Source organism: Alosa sapidissima, chromosome 14 (assembly GCF_018492685.1).
Source record: "Alosa sapidissima isolate fAloSap1 chromosome 14, fAloSap1.pri, whole genome shotgun sequence".
NCBI lineage: Eukaryota > Metazoa > Chordata > Actinopteri > Clupeiformes > Clupeidae > Alosa > Alosa sapidissima.
The window spans coordinates 8,517,029-8,535,953 of record NC_055970.1 but is presented as its reverse complement, the minus strand read 5'-3'; the positions used below and the strand labels follow the sequence as shown (position 1 = coordinate 8,535,953).

At 47.9% G+C, this 18,925-nt stretch overlaps 1 protein-coding gene across 1 annotated transcript in view; it reads left to right on the top strand.

Annotated features, from left to right (window-relative positions):
- The window catches only part of plekhg4 (pleckstrin homology domain containing, family G (with RhoGef domain) member 4), a 61,793-nt gene that overhangs the window by 11,817 nt on the left and 31,051 nt on the right, over positions 1-18,925 (top strand). Inside the window, 9 exon segments of the mRNA XM_042062238.1 lie at positions 158-355; positions 4,334-6,638; positions 10,009-10,188; positions 10,523-10,646; positions 10,843-10,936; positions 14,425-14,511; positions 15,118-15,234; positions 15,659-15,757; positions 18,618-18,766. Coding sequence (XP_041918172.1) covers positions 158-355; positions 4,334-6,638; positions 10,009-10,188; positions 10,523-10,646; positions 10,843-10,936; positions 14,425-14,511; positions 15,118-15,234; positions 15,659-15,757; positions 18,618-18,766 — 3,353 coding nt within the window.

The window sequence follows — 18,925 nt, the reverse complement described above, 5'->3', positions numbered from 1 at the left end:
TTCTTCATTATTCATTCACTGTCTGAGAGAGCGCGTGTGTTGGTACTCCAGGGATCAGAATGAGAATCATATTGTATGTTTACAATTATGTGCATGTATAGCTGATGTGGATGTGCTTGATTAATTAGAGTTTTATGTGTTTGTTTGGTTGCTGTAGGACTCTGAGTCTCTGGATAGCTGCATCCAGAGCACCCTGTCAGCGCTGTACCCCCCCTTTGAGGCCACCGCTGCCACAGTGCTCTGCCAGGTGTTTGATGTCGTGGAGACAACGTACCGTGGCGACGGCCTGAGATACCTCATCGACTTCCTGGTCCCGGCGAAGCACATCCTCCAGAGTATTCAGCAGGATGCCTGTGTGAGTGCCTACATCCCAACACCTCTCACCCCTCCACACACACACACACACATCCCCCCCACCTCTCCCTGCTCCCTGCTCCACTCTCTCTTTCTCTGTGGTTTGTTCCCTGTGAGTAATACTCCCAGCGGTGACTCACCATTGGTGAAACATGGCCTCCAGCAGGAAAAGACCCTCGCTCACCTCTGCCATCGCAGAGCTTGTCCCTTTTAGGGGCCGTGCACACGACGCCGGTTTTTGTGAAACCGGTGAGGTTTTGTTAACGGTTACGCCTTGCATGTACACGACGCCGGCAGTTTAGGAGACTGAAACCGACAGCTTTTGACACCGGCTTCCGAAGTGGGAACTTTTGAAACCGCCGGCTAACTTTCGCTGTGTAGACGCCTGTAGGTGCGAAGCCGGCAACTTTATGACGACATAGCCCCACCTTTCAACTCAGCCACGGCACTCGACCTGACATGTTGCTTGTCAAAACAAACCAAACCATTTATTTATCATATTAAAATGTTTTTCTTTCCCCTGTCATGATTTATGTGCACAATGTAGCCCATCAGCCTTTAGTGGCTAAGTTGGAAGCACACGTTAGCTTAACTTAGTTAAACATTAGCTTACTGCATGTTAGTGTTTTCTCCAGTGGTGCTCAGACCTAATGCAATGCGTAGGCTAAGCATTTGAAATTTCACATAGCAGTCACATACCTTGAAAATGAACTTTATTAGTTTAACAGTTGAATTGAAAACCGAATTGTCTGTAGTCTCCTTATTTCATGCGACTGCTTAACCAGAGCACTTATTAGACATTCTCTGGCTTAACAAACTGTTTCAACAATGTTTTCTTCTACGCGATTCACGCGAATTTATCGTGAAGCTTCTGCACAGCGGCGCCATCGACTGGTCTGGCATATGCACTACAGCACATTTAGCCGGTTACACCTCTGTGTGTACACGCAAGGTTTTTTTTTGCCGGAGTCGTTAAAGGTGTGAAGGCGGTAAGAGAAAATCCACCCGGCGGTGTCGTGTAAACGGCCTCTTAGTCACCATTAGTCACGGGAGAGAGCCTCTTCATCTCCCAGGTGAACGGCACCCAACCCTCCACTCTCGTTTTTTTTTCCTTTCCACGGCCACGCTCTTGTCTGATCATGCCCAGCTCCAGCCCCTACATTGCTGTTTCGTTTGTCATGTTTAGTTAGGTGAGCTGGCGGGCCTGCTGCTGTCATTAGTCATAGGGGTGTTGCTAGTCAAACAAAAGCTAGGAGCTAGAATGTCCCGCCCCCTCCCCTCGCCACCCTACTCCACCCTCTTTGTTTTGGTTATCTGAGATGTGGGGTTTGAAAAAACCCATTGCCAGCCTTAGGGAAACAAAAGGCTTTTCAAATACCTCGATCAGGCATCACGTGCAGACTGCCCCACATTGCCATGTTGTGCTTCAGTTGTGGCCAACCCTCAGTTTCAACACCTCATCATCATGCATCCACGTCTGCTAGCTATTTATACTCCCACTTGACCTCCACGGTGGTTTTGCTTTGCAGTTGTTGTATAGGAGCTTGATGTGGGTTTTACGCCCGCTCTGTTGCGTGTTGCGCTTAGCGTTCCCCTGCATTTAAAGACGACAAAAGCTGACCTCGCTCTAGGTCTCCCGTCAGGCGCTACGCCGTTTTTTAACGGCTGCTAAGACGAGCCTTTTAAAGGGCACCTTGGAGAGGTCTGTTGTTTCCCCTTGGCCTGTCAGAAAGAGGGGGCTGTCAACGGCTGCCTTTTTATCAGACTGCAGAGAGTTCTCTGCGTGACACCCTATCTACTCAAGCTGAGCCTCCCTCGTTGGCCCTAGGTGTCACCTTATATGCACGGGGAGGATTTTAGAGTTGAATAGACTTAGATGAGTTCATTCAGACGGTGGAGGAAGAAATAGAAGGAGAGGAAAAAAACACATACAATTGCTGTGTCGAGTTCTCACCGTGACCTCGAAAGCGTTTCTCTTCTCTTTTTATCGGGCCAGCCTCTCATGAAACAACACGCCGGGGCATCAAGGCCGGCCGCACCGGTAGGAATTAAGGAGCGATTTTTCTCACCCTCACTGTCATCGGCTGTCTTGCTGCGCGGAGACTGTGTGATGAAAAGGGGGCAAGTAGACACGTTGTTTTGTCATGCTAAACATTTATAAGCATGGCTTTTATACGAGCAGGGTGAGACTGACAAGAGCAAGGAGCCCCACACTGCCTGTGGAGACTCAGTGGCATGTGAAGGCCAGGTCTATAGTCGGTGGTCTGAGGTCCATCAGCTCCCCTACAACCGCTTATTTTTACAGGGGACGTCAGAAAGAGGCATAGAATGGATTCACTGACCCTGCTAGATCAAACTGATTGCAACTGGGGGATAGGGGTGGATATACGTTTGCCACCTCTTTCACTCTTATTCATTGCACAAGATCAAGAACGTAGAAATGAGGGCACACAAAGGGAAGGTCTGTGGGTAAGACATTTTTTTCTGCCCCTCACAGTCAGACACATTTCGGAAGCTGTGCAGTCTTGGGGAGCAGGTTTGGAAAAAGGGGGGAGGGAGTGGGGGAGGGGGGTCGACAGACAGGGAGAGAGAGAGGCTGGGATTTGTTCCGGAGTGCGCTTGAGCTGAAAGGCAACCTCGGAGCGGAAATCACTTGACACAGGGTTTGTTTACACGTCCCTCCTTTCTGGTGTCAGCGTGCGCGAGGCCGGGCCGTCTCTGTGAGTTTAGCCTCTGGCACTGTGGGAAAACAGCCCGGCTTGGCACCTGAGGTCAGGAGAGCACCTCTGCCACAGCCTCCCACCTCCCAGCAGTGCTCTCTCAGAGTGGGGAGACGTTGAAGATGTGAGTGGGTGTATGGGGGGTGGGGGGGCAGTGGTTTTAGGGGCCAGTGGTGTGGCGGTGGTTAGCTGGGTTATAGTGGGTAATAATGGGAACCAGAGGCTTCACATGTCTGAATAAAAGCCTTTTCACCCTCCCCCTTGTATGTGAGTAGCCCTATACCATCCAAGGCCACTGGCCTCTGTCCTCCCAAGAACTATTTCAGGGACTGGCTTTTCAAAGGAAACGGGTCATTTTTAGCCCGACCCGGAGAGTCAGTTAGGGCTCCGACAGACGATTCCATTTCATCGTTCGAGTCTCTGCCCGGGACCTATTTGCATCACGTTCCACAGCGGGGACAATGTTACACTGAGAGCAGCGAGTGCCAGGGTGAGAGAGCAGAGGAAGAGAGGAGGGTGGAGAGGAGAGGAGGCTATTTTTTGCTGTTTACCATGCTGTTGCTGAAAGAAACAGAAGTTCTGGAGGCCGAAGAAACAGGTCAAGCTGTGCAGAGTCTCTCCCCTCACTGACTTCAGTGAAAGAGGGGAGACGGCCCCCTAAGAGTGCCCTACTGGAACAGATTTGGTATAAAGGATTCTATTGTACATTGTCACACAATGCTCAGCTGAAAATATCCACGTCACTGTGAAATGTGCCTGCCTCTTGCATGTTATTTCCCATCATCAGGAACTCTGTAGGTTTCCTGTGATCTGTAAATCTAGTTACTCTACTATAATGTATAAATTGGATGGCATCCTAGAAGCATGTTAAACATGGCTTTGTCTTTGATTAAGCCCTTATTGCATTACCAAATTCTGACCGTCTAGTCTAGCTTTCAAGAGACATATGATATCAGTGAGCTTTTTGTCTGGCCTAGTCTCATGCTTCACGACCTCTACACGGCAGTCCTTTATTGTGTAAATCCAGGCCTCATTAGAAAAGAGGAAAAAGCATGTTATGGTTACAGTTACACTTCATTACGACGGAGTCATAGCAACAGCTAAGAACGTGAGTCATGTTTGTCAGCGAGTTCATTATGAGGGTGCCATTCACACTCATGGTTGATTGAGTTTGTTTTAAACACAATTTATAGTGTGCTGCTTTTACCAGTAGACCGTTTCAGTCACACCACTCTTGTTTGTGTCTCTTGTCCCTCTAGTTTCCCTACTGTGGGTTCCTGTTCCGTCACGAAGGCTGGCCCTTGTGCGTCCACGAGAAGGTCATAATCCAGCTCTCGTCCCTCGACCAGCGTGTGCTGAAGCCAGGAGACTTCTACCTGCAGGTAGCGCCGACCCCAAAGAGCAGCCCGCCGCGCATCACCGTCAAGTGCCTGAGCGTGAACGGGCAGTATGTGGAGGAGCTGGAAGTGCCTGAGCTAGCCTACACCTCCATCTTCACCATGGCCTGGCTGGACTCGATCAACCAGGAGCGGACGGGTGCCGCAGCCCTGCAGCACTGCCTTCTCGCGGCGGACAGCGACATCTTCCGCGTGCCCTGGGAGGATGTGGTGCACCCTGAGTTCATCAGCAGGCCCAAGGCGGCGCCCGAGTTGCCTGCGGTCACCCAGAGCAGAGAAGGGGATGGGGATGAAAGGGTGGGTGGGTTAGGGGATGAGGAGAGGGACTCCATGTCGGAGCAGGGTAACAAACCTGCGGTGACAAACACAGCGCTTTTGATTGACAGGACAATACAGGACAGTGGCCGGAGCAACGAGGTTAAGCTCCTCCCGACCCTGGCTCCCTCAAAGAGGGACAGTGTGGAAAGGGCCTCTACGGACGACTCGGAGGGGGAGTACGTGGAGCTGGCCGAGATCACACTTCCGCGTTTCTCCCCTCAGAAGGGCTCGCTAACCCAGTCTATAAGTATGAACTACAGAAACCTACACAAACCAAGGACTACGGGGCTCTCGCCACCCAAGGCTAAGTCTGTGGAGACCCCTCTCAAAAACAGCGCTTGCTCGCAGACCATGATCTGCACCATGCTCATAGAGGAGAACTTGAATGACTCTTATCCTCCAGTGGTACTGACCCCGACCACCCCTGCAGTATCAGACACTCCCACCCCCGCTGAATCAGCGAACGAGCCAAAGCCGGATGGATCTGGAAACGTCAGCAGCACGGAAGGTACCTCTTCTGCCGATAACTCCACACCACGTGTGCCTGAGTGTGAGTGCTCTGCGTCTGAACAGCCAGGTTGCAATGACTCGGCACCATCTGAATCTCTCATTTTCAACTGCACACTTGACACTCACTCTGACAGTGCAAATTCACCTGTAGATCAGATCCTAGAGGGTCCTGAGGTAGCTAGCAAGGTAGAAACATGTGAGGAGGGGCCCTCACTCGACCAGGGTAGCAGTTGTGGTAAAGAGTCTGAAAGTAGTGTTGAGGAAGGCGAGAAAGACAATTGCCGGAAAGATCCAGAACCTGTGCGTGTCACTGAGGCTTTGCAAGAGCAGACAGGCGTGCAGGAGCAGAGCGCTGAGGGTCAAACCAAAACAGACGCACTGAATGAGCAGGTCAACTCTCCTGTCGAGCCTGTCACTCCTCCGCTAGACACTGGCTCGCCCAGGAGCAGCAGTCCCACCTCAGGAGGCCCTGAGGGGGAGAGAGTGGAGAGCGTAGCCTGTGCCCCCGTTGCCCCTGTTCCCCCAGCTCAGGATCAGGTTACAGCCAGCAGCCAGCAGGGTCAGGAGAGGACAGAGCCGGCTGAGGTACACCTGGCAGAGAGGGAGACGCCGCGTAGAGCAGAGGGGAAGGAGCAGGTGGAGGAGGGAGACGGTAGTGGTGGGGTGGGGGAGATGACGGAAATAAAGACGGAGACGCCACAAACGGGTTTGGGAGACGTCGCAGCTGCCACCTCTGGCGCCATCGCTGCAGAGGCGGCGGCAGCCGAGGTGGCAGCTCAGGAGGAGGGTACCGTTCCTGAGAGTGTGGGTGAAGAGGGGGAGATAGGCGAGAGCTGCCAGAAGGAGGTCAAAGAGAAAGAGGGAAGGGCGGAGGAGGAGGAGGAGAAAGATGAAGGTTTGAGAGAGGAGGGAGAGGTGGAGAAGATAGTCGAAAGTGAGGTAGGTGAAGAGCACTGTGTGTCTCAGAGCAGTGTGGACGAGGAGAGTGCAGTCACAGAAAGTGTCCCGGACAGTGAGCAGGAGGCTTCAGGAGGTAACTGCAGCTCTGAGACTAAGGCGGAGTCGGAGGTCGACACGCAGGTCAAAGGCTCACACAGCCCCGACCCACACACGGGTGGGCACGCACACACCGCCCAGACACCAGCAGCTGCTGAGGAGGAACAGACATCTGGAGTGGTGGCTGAGGAGGCCCAAGAGAAGGAGAAGGAGAAAGAGGAGGAGGAGAGTGGGAAAGTGGAGGAGTCGAGTCAGGAGTCTACCCAGGTTCCTGCTGTAAATGTCTCCTGTGGGGAGCCAGATCAAGAGGAGGCCGTGGACCCCCAAGTTCAGCATCCGTCAGGTAGACCTCCTGAGTCCTCCCTTCAGAGGGGAACCCTTATGTCTTCCCCACCTTGCCCTGTAACTGCACTAAGACCCTTATTGCTTATCTACTCCGTAACTTCTTCCCTTCTTCGCTGAAGACTCACTGCAACAAAACCACAACCTGTTTAATTTCCCCCTCTGCTGAATGATCTACATCCTGTTTTCCCTCCTCCTGCTCTTTTTTTCTCCCTAGTCCATCAGCTTCTCTCCTTTAAGTGATGTGGTAAAAAAACCTAATCACTCGTTCATCACTTCATCCTTGAATCCTCCCATTTCTTCATTCCAGATTCTGTTCCTCCTTCTCCTCTCCTTTTAACCCCTCCCATATGTCATGATGTCATGCCATCATCTTCAGTAGTCTCTCTGCTGTCTTGATCCCCCAAACTCCTTCGCTCTTTATTTATATCTATTTCCATTGCTGTAGTTCTTATTACATAGTGTATTACATAGTGTGCTTTTGTTGTTCAAGGGTGTTTAATTTCTTTGTTTGTTTTTTTTTTGTTTTTTTTGTTTATAGTTGTTTTCATGTATTATCTATGATTTTTTTTGTGTCATGCTATGTAAAAGCGTTATGCAATCACAACTCATGCTTCACTAACCTGTTATGACATTGGTGTCATATAACACGTCAGAAAGCATGATGATGACGAAGGTTATCGGATAGGTGGAGGTCTCGTCATCCTTTGTTCAAGGACATCTCATCTGTTTCTATACAGAGCCTACTGTACAGCTGCTGAATGCCTTACTGTATAGAGGTGCTTTAGACCTGGTGTAGTTGTAGAGGAAATGTAGTTTGTTGCCAGTGTCACTTTGATTCAAGTCATCTTCCTCCAGGTGGGTGGTTGTTGAGCCCTTTGAACTCGTAACCACTGTTTATTATTTCCTGCTATATTGTTGCCACCATTGTTATTACATCCCACCTTAAGTCATCCGGTGTTATATAAGCTAAACCGTATGCTACTCGTTAATCACTTACCGTGAGACAGTAAACGTAACACATATTTAAGATAATGCATTTTGTTCAGGAAACTAAACTCATTGAACTTAGTCTCATGGTCATATCACAAGACTTATTTGAAAACTCACCTAAGCTGTATGTTTGTTGATACATGGATGTTTCCTAATCCAAAAGCACAGCTCAATTTTACCAGAGGCTGGTCAAAATGAGCTACCACCAATGCTTCTCTGAAAAGTCCCCATGGTCTTATATCTGGAAAGAGACTTTTAAGGTCTCTAATTTATATCCCCCCTCTGTGTTAAAAGTGGGGCCTATAATGACAATACAGTCTGTGAGTAGGGCTGTGATGGGCCTGACAGATGTAGAAATCAGTATAGGGTAACAGGGATCAGGTTGAGCTTTTCCATAGTAAAACTAAAACGCTTCATGCATAGCCGTGCCGTGTTGCTCGCTCACCAACACACAGAACACTGGCACACGTCCTCGCCTCATGTGATCTATATGGCAGACATATCATACATGCATTCTCACGTATATTAGTTATCCCCTCTCTTTATGTCTGGCTCCCTCTCTCTTTATGTCTGGCTCCCTCTCTCTTTTTCCTACCCCCTCTCTCTCTCCCTCTCTCTCTGTCTCTCTTTCTCTCTCTCTCTCTCTCTTTCTCTCTTTCTCTCTCTCACTCTCACTCTCACTCTCAAACAAACGCACCCCTATGCCAATCCACTTGAGCCAATCGATGTAGCATAAAATCAGTATAAATGTAGCAGACAGACTGATGTGGGCCCGTCCACCTGCCTGTAAAAACAGTGGAAGCAGGGGTGAGAGGGCTTAGTTACCCAGCCAGTCCCCCCCCCCCCCCACGGCCAGGTGAATGTCTCCCCATGTTTGGCTGCTGAGACTCCGTCTGGCTTACTGCTGGGAGGCCCCAAAGGAAACCGCTGGTATCGCTTGCTCTATCAAAACACCGGGAGCTGTGCTGAAGGGGGAGAAAAACTGCCGTCTACGGAGGGGGAGTCTGAGATCGGCCGCAGGGGGCTCAGGGTGTAATGGAGTCCTGTTTGTCAAATTCGCTGGTACCTTATCGTCTCAAGGAATAACATTCCTTCTAGTTCTTTCACCCAGTCACCAAGCCCCTTGCCTCAAATCCTCACCTTAAGTATTTTACCCAAAAGCCCCCTTAAAATATGGGAATCTCAGCAAGATTGTGTCTCGGGATGATATATCCCTGTTTGTCTTCGTCCTTGTTTAAGCTGTTTTATGGCTGTACAGCAGTATTTGGAATTTGCTGGGCCGATATCATCTACTTTGATCCCAGAGGACCACTCTCTCCTCCCACCCTGTCTTGTTCCCTCTGCGTTCCACCTTGGACGCTTTTATCGTTCTGGACGGCACTGTTGATCTCCATATCTCTCCGCTCCTGCATGCTGTTAGGCCTTCTCGGCCTGGCCTTTCCCAGTTCCAGTGATCAGCGCCTGGAATGTTCTAAATTATTATTATTATTATTATTATTATTATTATTATTGTATGTGTGTGTGTGTGTGTGTGTGTGTGTGTGTGGCTGTGCTGTGCTGTGCTGTGCTGTGCCGTGTGCTGGTACAGTATCTTTAGACCCCTGGACTTAACTGGACCTCTCTCTGTGCTTGATGGGGAGGATTTGTAGATTTGTTGGGGAATGTAGACCTGCTGTCTCGTGCTCCACTCCCTCATTCCAGTGGAGCTAATGTTAGCGTGCTGTGTTGTGTTGTGTTGGGCTTTATAAGATGAGTATTACTCTGCCTCTAAACAAAGACAATTTGTTGTAGATGCATTAAAAGTGTAATGGCTCTTGCGTGAGCCAGTTAGTCCATATACTCACACTGGTAATCAAACTAATTAGGGACAGGGTGGGACTAATGACTAGTTAGTGCATTGTCTTGTTCTCTCGGATATTTGGTCGTTAAGATACAAAGGACACAATCTGCCTAAAGACATCTGCCTAAATATCTAACAAAGACTTCCTACACTGTTGGGTAAGACACATGTGGCTACTGACTTGTTGCTGCAGGTCATTTGGTTGGATTATCAGTTGAAGGTTGCTCGCACGGTAATTGACAGCATTTATGTCGGCTGGATATCTCTTACCGGTACATGCATTTGTGGATCTGTGGATCTGTGTCTTAAAGAGGATTTGAGTTTTTTAATATGTACTGTAAGGTGATTGTCTTTCCTGGGTATGTGTGGACGAGGCTTTGTGTGGGGTGGTTTGTTTGTTGTTTTTGTTTTATCCTAAGTAAGTATGGGCAGATTACAGTGTCTGTCTGTGTATGTGTGTGTATATGTTTTTGTTCTTCTTTCATTTTTTCTTTCCATGTCTTGAGAAGTCAATCACACTCCCTGTCTGTCTCCATAGCCTCCAGTCCAGCCGAAGAGCCGGCCAGTCAGGAGAGGCCAGTCAGTGAAATGAGGCCTAACCAGCAGGGTCCTCCAGCCCCCCTCCTCCCTGCAGCCTCCCTCAAGAGCCAGCCTGTGCTCACCGAGGCCCACAACATCAACCCAGACGTGCTGAGCTCAGGAGTACTCTGCCTACCCGGTAGGTACACCTGGGGTCTCTGTATAGTTTCCTTTTCTTGTTTTTAGTGAGGGTTCCCATGGTGCAAAGAGTATTCAGTAGTTTGGTTAGTCGTTTACAATTTTCATTGAGTGTTTCTGTACTGCTGCAGGGATTAAGGAGTATATTCAGTAGTTCAATTTTAGTCATCACTTGTGTCCATTAGGAAAAACTTAACATGTCTTTGCTAATTCCGTTTTTCTGCTGACACCACAGCTGAAAAGGAGTGGCTGTTTCTGTGTCATTGTTTGGGATATATATATGTGATCCCAGTAAGCCAGGCTGAGGGTTATTTTTTCATCTGTCATCATAACAGGCACTACAGATAAATCTGGACATGCTTTGGTGACTGTTACAACAAGAAATACGATTTGGTTAAACCCAAACTGCAACAGTGGTGAGCTTGTGAGGATTATGGTCTACTTCTACACCATTCTCAGGTAATGCCATCACCTTTGGAGCCATTTCAAGTCCCTGATCCTGCCCACAATGTGCCCATTGAAATACCAGTGTGTTTCCCATTGCCAGCAACAGTGCTCGCTGAAAAAGCAGAAAGTCTCAAAACTTCACAAGGGACATACAGATGTTGGGGTGAAACGTGCATAATCTGATGATCACATTTCCCCTCATTCACAGGAAAGAAGTTCGTTCACTGGGTTTGACAGTTCTAGTAGATGCCCGTCGGTGTTCACCGGTGCCTGCCCTCTTCAAAGCTTTTAATATCCTGCAGGTAAGCAGTCATGCATCACTTGTTGACAAGTAGGTCCTATACAAAGTCATTGGGAATATACCTTACTCGTAAATCTATAGCAATGGCATGCTTTGGGTGACTGTTAATAAACCAGTTTAGCAGCAAGTGTGCTTAAACATTGAGTGCTTGAGGGATGTAGAGACACATCCAATAACCTAAACACTCAGCCATCTATGAATCATATGTAGGCTACGTGATGTACATCATATGTATTTCATCTATGTAGGTGGTAATTTATGTGGATTTGCCTCGCCGTATTGGTGAACAAATGAGAGTTTGTCTCTCTCTCTGGCTCGGTTCATAATCTTTCCCGCTCTCAGCTGCATTTGGTTAGGCAGGATTAAACAATAGCTTTAGCTTTGATTAGCATTGCTGCCATAGCCACCGCACCGACGCGAAGGCCAGGCGGACGGGCGAATGGGGCCCTGCCCTCGTCTCTGAAAGGCCCTGACTCATTCTTTCTGGGCCTTTATGCTTGTGCCAGCGTAGCTATAGACATTCATCTAAAAGCCTTGGCTTAGGCCACAGGCCTGTGGATGCCAACTACGGATTCAACCACTGAAATAGTCTGATTGCTGAACGGGAGAAAAAAGACAACAAAACAAAAAGCAGGGCAGTGTGTGTCTGAGAGGAAAAACAAATTAGAGAATGTTTTTCATCAGGATACTATTTACTGACTATGGTTCTCCAAGCCAAGTCAACTGTTTTTGAGGCATGTGAAAATTTCTTTGAGGAAAAATGCCTTCAGCCAGAAAAAAAGACCTACATGTTATTAGTCAACTGGTATACTATCCTCTGTGTGCGATATTACTCTTTATTATGTCAGTCAGCGGAAAAACCAGCACAATAAACCATTCATACTTACATGGAGGTGATTCTCTCCTGACAGAATGGAATATTTACACAAAATTAGCTTCATGTATGATGCATTTTAGGAGATACCTGAGAATAGCACGGCCTGTCCCTAGACTATGCCTAAAGCACCATGTCTCTGTTAACTATTGAGACTAGGTGTGTTTTTTTAAGAGCTCAGACTTTCTTATTGCAATATAATTACACAGCCCAGAATTACATTTGGCATATTCTACGTCAACATAGCGTGGGACTGAGACGTCTGTTTTGGCGTCGAGAGCTTTGCTGCACTGCAGTAGGCATGCGTGTGCAGAGCGCGCCCTTCATCCCATTCTAGGTCAGCGCTAACAATGACAGAGGAGGCAGCAGAGCCTCCCGCAGTCATCAAAGCACACGCCGGGATGAGCCCTCAGGGATTGGCCCTCTGGGGTGACCCCCACCCCCAGTACACACACACATTTATACACACAGACACACCCACAGACACACACACACACACACACACACACACACACACACACACACACACACACACACACACTCAGACACATATGCAGCATAGAGTCATGCTCACCCACATGCATAAACTATTTGTCTTTGACCCCCATTGTCCACATATACCACCATCAAATTATGGGCCCCTTCCAGCTGACACCGGGCTTTTACCCGCATGTTCCGCATACTGCAGTGTTCTTAAACTGCAATTCACCTCTACACACTGGATTTGATTTTGATGCTATCGCTTGTCACACATAAGAACATAGTAAACAAAACGCTTTTGGATATGCAGATGGCAAAAATTAATGCCAGTGGTTGTGTATGCAAAAGATTAAGTGAGTGTCTGAAAAAAATAATAATCGTTACTCTGCCTTGTAATCCATAATATATTCAAAGCTTTATCCAGGATCTAAAATAGATATCAAGGATGTTTTTTTTGTACCTGGGAATTGTGTCCTTAACTCTCAGAGCAGTTAGAACATCTGTTTACTTTTATAGCAACAGTACACACAGGTGGTACAATCAGTCAACAACAGACAATGCATTACCATGCCAGTTTACCCGCAGGGTACGCTATCACACTGCCCATAAAAAATGTGTGCTGTAATGTATTTTCTCCATCATAATTTCATGCTCAGTCTGCCTGTGTATTTCGATTTGGACCTGTTAAACTTAAACAAATAATCATTTAAACATGTCGCAACAGGAGGGAATGATGTGTGTGATTGGCACAATGCTTGAGCATTTCTCTGTTATTATCAGGGTTGACTCTAAAGCAATGTTCCTTCTAGTGTTCTTTCTGTATTATGCCAAGCGTCTGCGTCTCCAGTAATTTTCAGTGGCAAGCTGACACTGATGCCTGCCTACATTAACACATAGTAAAGGCAGTCTGGCATAGACTTTGTATCTCGTCATATGCCTATGGGGAGTGAGTGCCTGCAGTGATCTTGGCTTCCCTGTGTATAGAAGTTGCTCACGTCAGTACACACTAAAATATAGTTGAGACTGAGAGAATGGAAATTTAAAATAGAGTCAACAGTTAAGGCACCATTTACAGATGTGCCAACGGGGGATATGTTGAAAGGCTTTGTGTGTGTGTGTGTGTGTGTGTGTGTGTGTGTGTGTGTGTGTGTGTGTGTGTGTGTGTGTGTGTGAGCAAGAGATTGTTTGCATAGGTGTATCGACATTTTCATTCAAATTGTGCTGTTGGCCGAACCCTTTGTTTGCCCTGAGCACACCTCCACGCCACCAGACATGTATGTGGGGCAGCTGGGGCTTCATCCATTCATCACTGCATCCTGAAGATTAATGCGTCCACCCGCAGATGGCAGGAAGACATGGAAACACACCACCCTCTTAGTAATAATCATGAATTTACAGCCCACGGGTGCACAGCTGACAAAAGCCTCGACAGCCCTTGGTAGATCTGTCCTGAGGGGCCACAATCAGGGAACACTCATCCATGAGTCACTATGGAGTTTGAATAGACGGAGGTCTGCTGTCTGACAGAGAGAGAGAGAAGCATTAGGTTCCATGCCAGGAAACTTCAGTCAGTGGCGCAGAGTATTGTTTGTTTGCCAGTTGTTATGAATTTCTTGGATGTGTCTTTCAAGACTGCTGTACAGTAATGTGTTCCACGATGAGTGTGCATGTGTCTGTGTCACTGAGGGGGAAAACTACAGCCTCTGGAGACTCCTCTCTCAGTAGTTTTACGGGCTTTTGAGTCATGTAGGTCTCATGTCGGTGTATCTGACCATTCTTTTATTGGCGGATGTGAGACTTCTGTACAGACTTCAGTTAGTGTATGGGCTTTGTTCTTCTGTTTTACAATAACAGATCACACAAGCTATAGAAAACAATATACGATCAATAAATTTACAGCTGTAAAGTAACCTCAAGGATAGTGTGAGTGTTATTGTAGGCCATGTTGACTATGAACTTAACCTCACCAAGACCCTTGAGCCACCTGTAGTTTTTCTAAAATGAATATCTTGAACACTGTATTTTCTGAAATGAGAAAAAGGGTCACAGTTCCACTGTTTTCTTTTATTTTGAAACTTTACACATTCTCTCTCTCTCTCTCTCTCTCTCTCGCTCACGCTATCCTCTTTTTTTAGGACGCTATGCCAGGGTGCATCCATACAGTGCTTTTGCTGGCAGATAGAGATTTAGCCCTTCGTATGGAGAAGACCCCCTCTATACAGGTAAGAGGACAGAAAAGCTTACACACTAACTGTTGGTCACCCAGTGGCACAATAGAGTAGGCCGTAATGTAGATGAAATGCAGATAGTCACTGTAATTGGCATCAAGGTGGATACACAAATTGTGCAATCACTATAAAATGATATCTCTGTACTGGTCAGCTCTCAGTCTGTAGTTGCTGGCTGTAGACTCCTGTCCATACATCTGCTCCCTCCTCTCAGCCCCCTTGCTCTGATGGAGTGCTATTTAAAAGACCAAGTGGCTGTGTTGAGTGTGTGTTATTGACTTCCCATGATTGCCAGGCTCTGAGGACGTGCTTAACTCTGGCACACTCCGTTCCAGAGAGGTCGTGGCATCAAAACAGATAACAACATTTATAGCTTTTCGATTCATGTGCAGATGTTGTGGGCTTAAAGTTAAGAGAGATAACCTCTTTTATTTATAACAATTATAAATATCTGCAATGTTGTTGTTGTTACTGTAGAAACTGAGGATGCCTCTATATTTCTCTCTCTCTTTCGCACGCCTGTGCACGTGTTCTCTCTCTCTCTCTCTCTCTCTCTCTCTCTCTCTCTCTCTCTCTCTCGTTATCATGTGTGTTGGACAGCTGGAGCTCCTCACCTCTCTGAAATCCCTGCACAAGCACGTGGAGGCCTCCCAGCTGCCCACCGAGTACGACGGCACCTTCCCCTTCTCTCACGCCAGCTGGATGTGCTTCAGAACGGTGAGAGGCTTCAGTTGTGTTTACTACGGGAGTTGCAATCAGCTGAGGCTGTGAGTCCCGTGATAAGAAGTAAATAAATGGGTTCCTGTGCTTTTGAATTGCCTGTTAGGATCTGGGAATAGGGATGATCTAAAGATGTATACATCAAGTAGTACCACAAATTGTTTGTGTTGATGACATGTTTGTGTGTGTGTGTGTGTGTGTGTGTGTGTGTGTGTGTGTGTGTGTGTGTGTGTGTGTGTGTGTGTGTGTGTGTGTGTGTGTGTGTGTTTGTGCGTGTGTGTGTGTGTGTGTGTGTGTGTGTGTGTGTGTGTGTGTGTGTGTGTTTGTGCGTGTGTGTGTGTGTGTGTGTGTGTGTGTGTGTGTGTGTGTACATCTGGTCAGCATGTGTTTCTCATTTCCCTCTCATCTGCTTTGTTTCCAGAGACTGGAGCAGCTGACCAGTAACTGTCAGGATGCTGTCAACCTCCTCCAGAGCACCATCTCCAACCTGGAGTCCACTCCTCTGCCCCCCACCGCCGAGGTAACGCTCCTGCCTTTCAGAGGCCCCTGTACTGCGCTCAGCCTCCCTTCATACCAATGTCCACTAACTTTAAGGCGGGGATCACATTAGCAAGTGGCAGCCGCAAACGCAATACAACGCTCAGACCATAATAAAGTTTTGTCTCGTTCCTAAGCAACATAAACGATTTGTCAATTGAATATGCTCGCGTTGCACTTTGAAAGTTGAACCAAGTTCAACGCTCAGCTCGCTCAACGCTAGCGTTACGCCAGCGCTGCCACCGTTCCGCTGCCGAACCATAGAGAACAATAGGAAACCTGCCGCTTGCCGCTGGCTGATGTGATCCCCGCCTAAAAGTAGCCTTTAAGACCCGTCGGCACGCTTATGTGGCTCCCATTTACCTTTAATCGTTTCTAATTGTTACATGTCCCGCTTCACATCACACAGAGTGTCGTGCTCCATTCCCAGCGTTAAGTAGCTCCAATGAAAACGCGCTGACACTGTAACACTTTTGTCCATCCAGCACAAAGCTCAGAAGGCTACTCTGCTTCTTGGCTCGGCCAGCTAGCTTTCTACCTCCCACGATGTGACTTGAATGAGGGTGAAAAAAGGGAAAAGCGTTTTAGTTGGCAGGTGCTGACGTTAGCTCAGTCTAATCTGTGTCACTGGGGCTGTGGCTAAATTTACCCAGACCTGCCGCAGCCACCGAGCCAGGAGCTTTTATTACAGTCTGGACGAGGATGCCTGTTAATGAAACAAACCTCTGGAGAGGGCCCGTAACAGACCTGGAATTTTTGTATTCAAACGTTGATTTTTTCCCTCCCTCCCCTCGCTGTGGGCTGCTCCTGCTGCGGCGGTGCTCTCTCTCTGTGCTGTCTGCCTCTCTCTCTCTCTCTCTCTCTCTCTCTCTCTCTCTCTCTCTGTCTCTCTCTCTCTCTCTCTCTCTCTCTCTCTGTCTCTCTCTCTCTCTCTCTCTCTCTCTCTCTCTGTCTCTCTCTCTATCTCTGTTCCTAGGAGCCAGTGATTTAATTAAAGATGGAGAATTCATGTAAATAAAGTTAACAGAAAAATAGAACATAAAAGTGTAGATATGCAAAGGTTCACCGCAGCCCTGGCATGGCCCTCTGGTCTGCTCTAAATGCTATAAATGCTGGGTGATGGCACACTGCCGGCCTGTGCATTGATTATGTCGACCTTACGTTTACGTGGCAACACGGGTCAGCAAAGGACACAAAGCGACTCTTCAGGTCCACAGGGAATAGGCTGAAAGAGCGTAGTTGGGGGGGTGGGGGGAGGGGGGGGTCTGAGGCTTAGAGATGCCTCCCCAAGGGGACAGTTATCCTTTTGAGGCCATCTCTCCCTGTCTCATATTTTATTTTGAAGGGAGGTGGGTGAGCGGTGGCTCCCTTAGTCCCCGTCATCCACTTTCACAGACTCCTGATCGGGTATTGATTCAGTGAGTGCCCAAAATAAGAACCTCTGCATTCAGGAGAGCAGGGTCCCCTATCTTACCTTTCAAGGACGACGAGCCAAGAAAAAAAACCCAGCCTGTTTGAACATGTTAGGCCATCAGGTCCTCCTCCTTCTCTCCCACTTCCCTCCTCCTCCCTCCCTCTCTCTCATCTCTCTCTCCTTCTCTCTCTCCCTCCCTCTCTCCTCCCTTCCTCGGTGGGATTAGGGGGCCCTCGCCCACCCGTCCTCCAGTTCCAGGCTGTTTTTGCTGACAGCACACACACACACACACTACTCTCAAGATGTAAGGTTCAGAGAAGCAAGCTTGCATTGGGGAAGCACGCAAGTCTCTGCAGCATGTGTCCCCTGAACGCATTCAGCGGTTTCTATTCTGAGCACATACATTCCAAACAGGAGAGCACAGACAGTGGCAGGTGTAATTAAAGTAATTATAGCCAGACTGTAACCGTCAGTTATTCCCTAACAAAGCATTTTTTATTACTTATGTCTGCTGATGAAATCATTTGAGTTTTTTATGTACTACTCAGCGTTTGATTTAGATATTTACTTTTTTAATTATCGGAGCCAGTCGTCCCATCTGTCAGTGTGGTTGGATTGTTCTCCCAACCTCCCGTATCGTTTTTTTTTCTCAGCTTGCGCACACACACACACACACACACACACACACACACACACACACACACACACACACACACACACACACACACATACACACACACATACAGTGTAGTGTAGTGTAGTGTTTGTGTGTTGTGTGAGTTACTCTTGCTGTCAGAAGACATTTGAGCTGACTGCTGCTCAGCCTTGTGGCAGTAAGTCAAACAAATCCACGCAGCTGGCTTGGAATTGGGGCCACATCCTGTGAGTTATCGAGCTCTTGGGTCTACTGGGCAGGGTGTGGCTGCTGCAGTGTGAAATCTCCAAGCTCAGAGACAGAGAGAGAAGGGAATACTGCAGATTTGTTTCAGGTCTAATCGGCAGGGTGCTACTGATAGTGTGGAAAACATGACGCCTTCCATGGAGGCCATGTGTATAGTATGTAAAGAGAAACTAGTGTGAGGAGAAAGGTACAGTTTCACATTTTCTGTCCTTCAAACTCTTTTCACTCTTGTTATATAAGAGAAGCCCATGTTTTCGATCCCCTTTAAGTGAATTTGTGTAATATTTGTGTTGTGTCGTGTAAGTGCCAGATTGCCATTAGTAATTCTCCAAGTTATATTTAGTATAAAAGAATGAAAGGACCAAAGATGTTAAGGGACTTTGAGGCCGATGTTGCCTCTTCAGAGTCTTCAAAATGTTTTGATCCTGCCAGATTTCTTTTGTTGATTATATATAGATTATATATCATGCAGATAGCTACAGATGGAGAGAGTTACAAGTGACCCTTCCCCTCTGTCCCCCTCCCCAGGAGGCGCAGGTGCTGCTGGGCCGCTACAGGGATCTGATGCGCAGCGTGCTGGAGGACAGCCGGCTGGTCCGCCTGCAGCTTGAGGGGGGGGCGTCCCTGTCCCGCCTGCGCAAGGAGGAGTCCAGCGTCAGCCTCACCGAGGACTACAGGTAACCGTGACGCTCAATCACAACAGACCACTCATAAGCAGAGCTTGCGGTATCTGTCTGTATGTCTTTACTCCCTTCTTTCCCTCTCTCTTCTTTTTTTCCTCTTAAAGCAACACCAAAGAACTTTCCCTCTGCCGCACGCACGCTATTTGTTTATCC